Source organism: Geospiza fortis, unplaced genomic scaffold, assembly GCF_000277835.1.
Source record: "Geospiza fortis unplaced genomic scaffold, GeoFor_1.0 scaffold687, whole genome shotgun sequence".
In the NCBI taxonomy this organism is placed as follows: Eukaryota; Metazoa; Chordata; class Aves; order Passeriformes; family Thraupidae; genus Geospiza; species Geospiza fortis.
The window spans coordinates 111546-113914 of NW_005054647.1; the positions used below are offsets into that span (position 1 = coordinate 111546).

At 59.1% G+C, this 2369-nt stretch overlaps 1 protein-coding gene across 1 annotated transcript in view; it reads left to right on the forward strand.

Moving 5' to 3' along the window:
- The window catches only part of ANTXR1 (ANTXR cell adhesion molecule 1), a 43873-nt gene extending 42095 nt beyond the window's left edge, over positions 1–1778 (forward strand). Inside the window, exon 19 of the mRNA XM_014311068.2 lies at positions 1758–1778. Within this exon, the coding sequence (XP_014166543.1) occupies positions 1758–1778 (21 nt within the window). The remainder of the gene's footprint in view (positions 1–1757) is intronic.
- Positions 1779–2369: the final 591 nt, after the last annotated feature.

Sequence of the window (2369 nt, forward strand, 5' to 3'; positions counted from 1 at the left end):
CCTCAGGGTCCCCTGTGCCACCACGGGACCCCCTGCAGGAAGGCACACCTGGGCACACCTGGCACACCTGGGCACGCCTGGGTACACCTGAGCACACCTGGCACACCTGGGCATGCCTGGGCACACCTGGCACACCTGGCTCATCTGGACACCTGGCTGCACCTGGAGACCTGAGCACACCTGGGCGAACCTGGACATCTGGGCTCACCTGGACATCTGGACACCTGGGCACATCTGGGCACTCCTGGGTACCTGGCTCACCTGGCACAGCTGGGCACACCTGTGACACCTGGGGGTTTTGGGGGTTTTGGGTTTTTTTGTTTTGTTTTCCTTGCCTGAAGAAGTAGCAGCTGCCTCCCTAGCTCTGGTGAGGAGCCGCAGTGTGCTCACCCACCCTGGTCATCCCTCATCATCCTCGCTGCCTGCCCAGCTCTGGTGAGGCTCACCCACCCTGCTCACCTCAGCAGCCTCACTGCCCCCCCAGCTCAGGTGTGCCCACCCAGCCTTTGGGTGGGTTTGGGGTTGGGTTTGGGGTGACCCCGCGCAGCCCTTATCATCCTCAGCGCCTCCTGAGAGCAGCCCTGGCTGAGGCAAACCCCCTGGCACAGCCCAGAAATGCACTGGCTGCATTTCTGCTGCCCCCCGCTCGCCTTCAGGGCACCCCCAGAGCATCCCCCGCACCCTGCAGCCCCCCGAGCCCTGCCTGCAGCCCAGGGCATCCCCCAGAGCCCCTCCGGCCCTCGCAAAGCTCCTCTGGAAATCCCCCAGGAGAGAAATCGCAGTTCTGTCCATAGCAAAGGGTTCTCGTCTCGCTTTTTACAGATACAGAAATGCTTTTTGAAATACCAGTTCTGGCTTTTCTAGCAAAACAAGGGGGAAAAAAAAAAAACTCTCAAGGAGGAAAGAGACTCAGTGGAGACCTGCTCTGGCCCCTTTGGGCGAGGAGAGCAGGGAGCCCCTGGCAGAGGCTCTGTGTCCTCCCCTCTGCCAGGACAGATGAGACAAACCTGCGAGTCCTGAGGAGCTGGGGCTGCAGCAGCTGGGGCTGGGCTCCCTTTGATCAGCAAAACAAGGGGGAAAAAAAAAAAACTCTCAAGGAGGAAAGAGACTCAGTGGAGACCTGCTCTGGCCCCTTTGGGCGAGGAGAGCAGGGAGCCCCTGGCAGAGGCTCTGTGTCCTCCCCTCTGCCAGGACAGATGAGACAAACCTGCGAGTCCTGAGGAGCTGGGGCTGCAGCAGCTGGGGCTGGGCTCCCTTTGATCCCCCTGTTCTGTGTGTGCTCCCCCTGATCCCCTGCTCTGTGTGCTCCCCCTGATCCCCCGTTCTGTGTGTGCTCCCTGATCCCCTGCTCTGTGTGTGCTCCCTGATCCCCTGTTCTGTCTGTGCCCCCTGATCCCCCGTTCTGTGTGTGCTCCCTGATCCCCTGCTCTGTGTGTGCTCCCTGATCCCCTGTTCTGTCTGTGCCCCCTGATCCCCCGTTCTGTGTGTGCTCCCTGATCCCCTGCTCTGTGTGTGCTCCCTGATCCCCTGTTCTGTCTGTGCCCCCTGATCCCCCGTTCTGTGTGTGCTCCCTGATCCCCTGCTCTGTGTGTGCTCCCTGATCCCCTGTTCTGTCTGTGCCCCCTGATCCCCCGTTCTGTGTGTGCTCCCTGATCCCCTGCTCTGTGTGTGCTCCCCCTGATCCCCTGTTCTGTCTGTCCTCCCTTTGATCCCCCTGTTCTGTGTGTGCTCCCCCCGATCCCCTGCTCTGTGTGCAGGCAGCACGGAGCAGCCCCTGACCCTCTGTGCTGCTCCCCCACCCCACTGTCCCAGTCCCTGCCCCCCCAGGGCACTGCCAGGGGCAGGGGGAGCTCAGAGCCCCAGCTCCAGCTGGGGTGGGGTCCCTTGGATGGACGGGGTCTGGTCAGGCAAAGAGCTCCTGGCTTTGGCTTGGCTTGGTCTGGTCTGGTTTGGTTGGTTTGGTTGGGTTGGGTTGGTGTGATTTGGTTTGGTTTGGTTTGGTTTGGTTTGGTGAGGTGAGGTGAGGTTTGGTCGGTCTGGTCTGGTTTGGTTGGTTTGGTTTGGTGAGGTTTGGTTGGTCTGGTCTGGTTTGGTTTGGTTGGGTTTGTTTGGTGTGATTTGGTTTGTTTGGTTTGGTTTGGTTTGGTGAGGTTTGGTTGGGTTGGTGTGATTTGGTTTGGTTTGGTTTGGTGAGGTTTGGTTGGGTTGGTGTGATTTGGTTTGGTTGGTTTGGTGAGGTTTGGTTGGTTGATTTGGTTTGGATTGGATTGGTTTGGTTTGGTGTGGTCAGATTTGGTTGGGTTTGGTTGGGTTTGGTTTGGTTGGATTGGTTTGGTTTGGTTGCTTTGGTTTGGTGAGGTTTGGTTGAT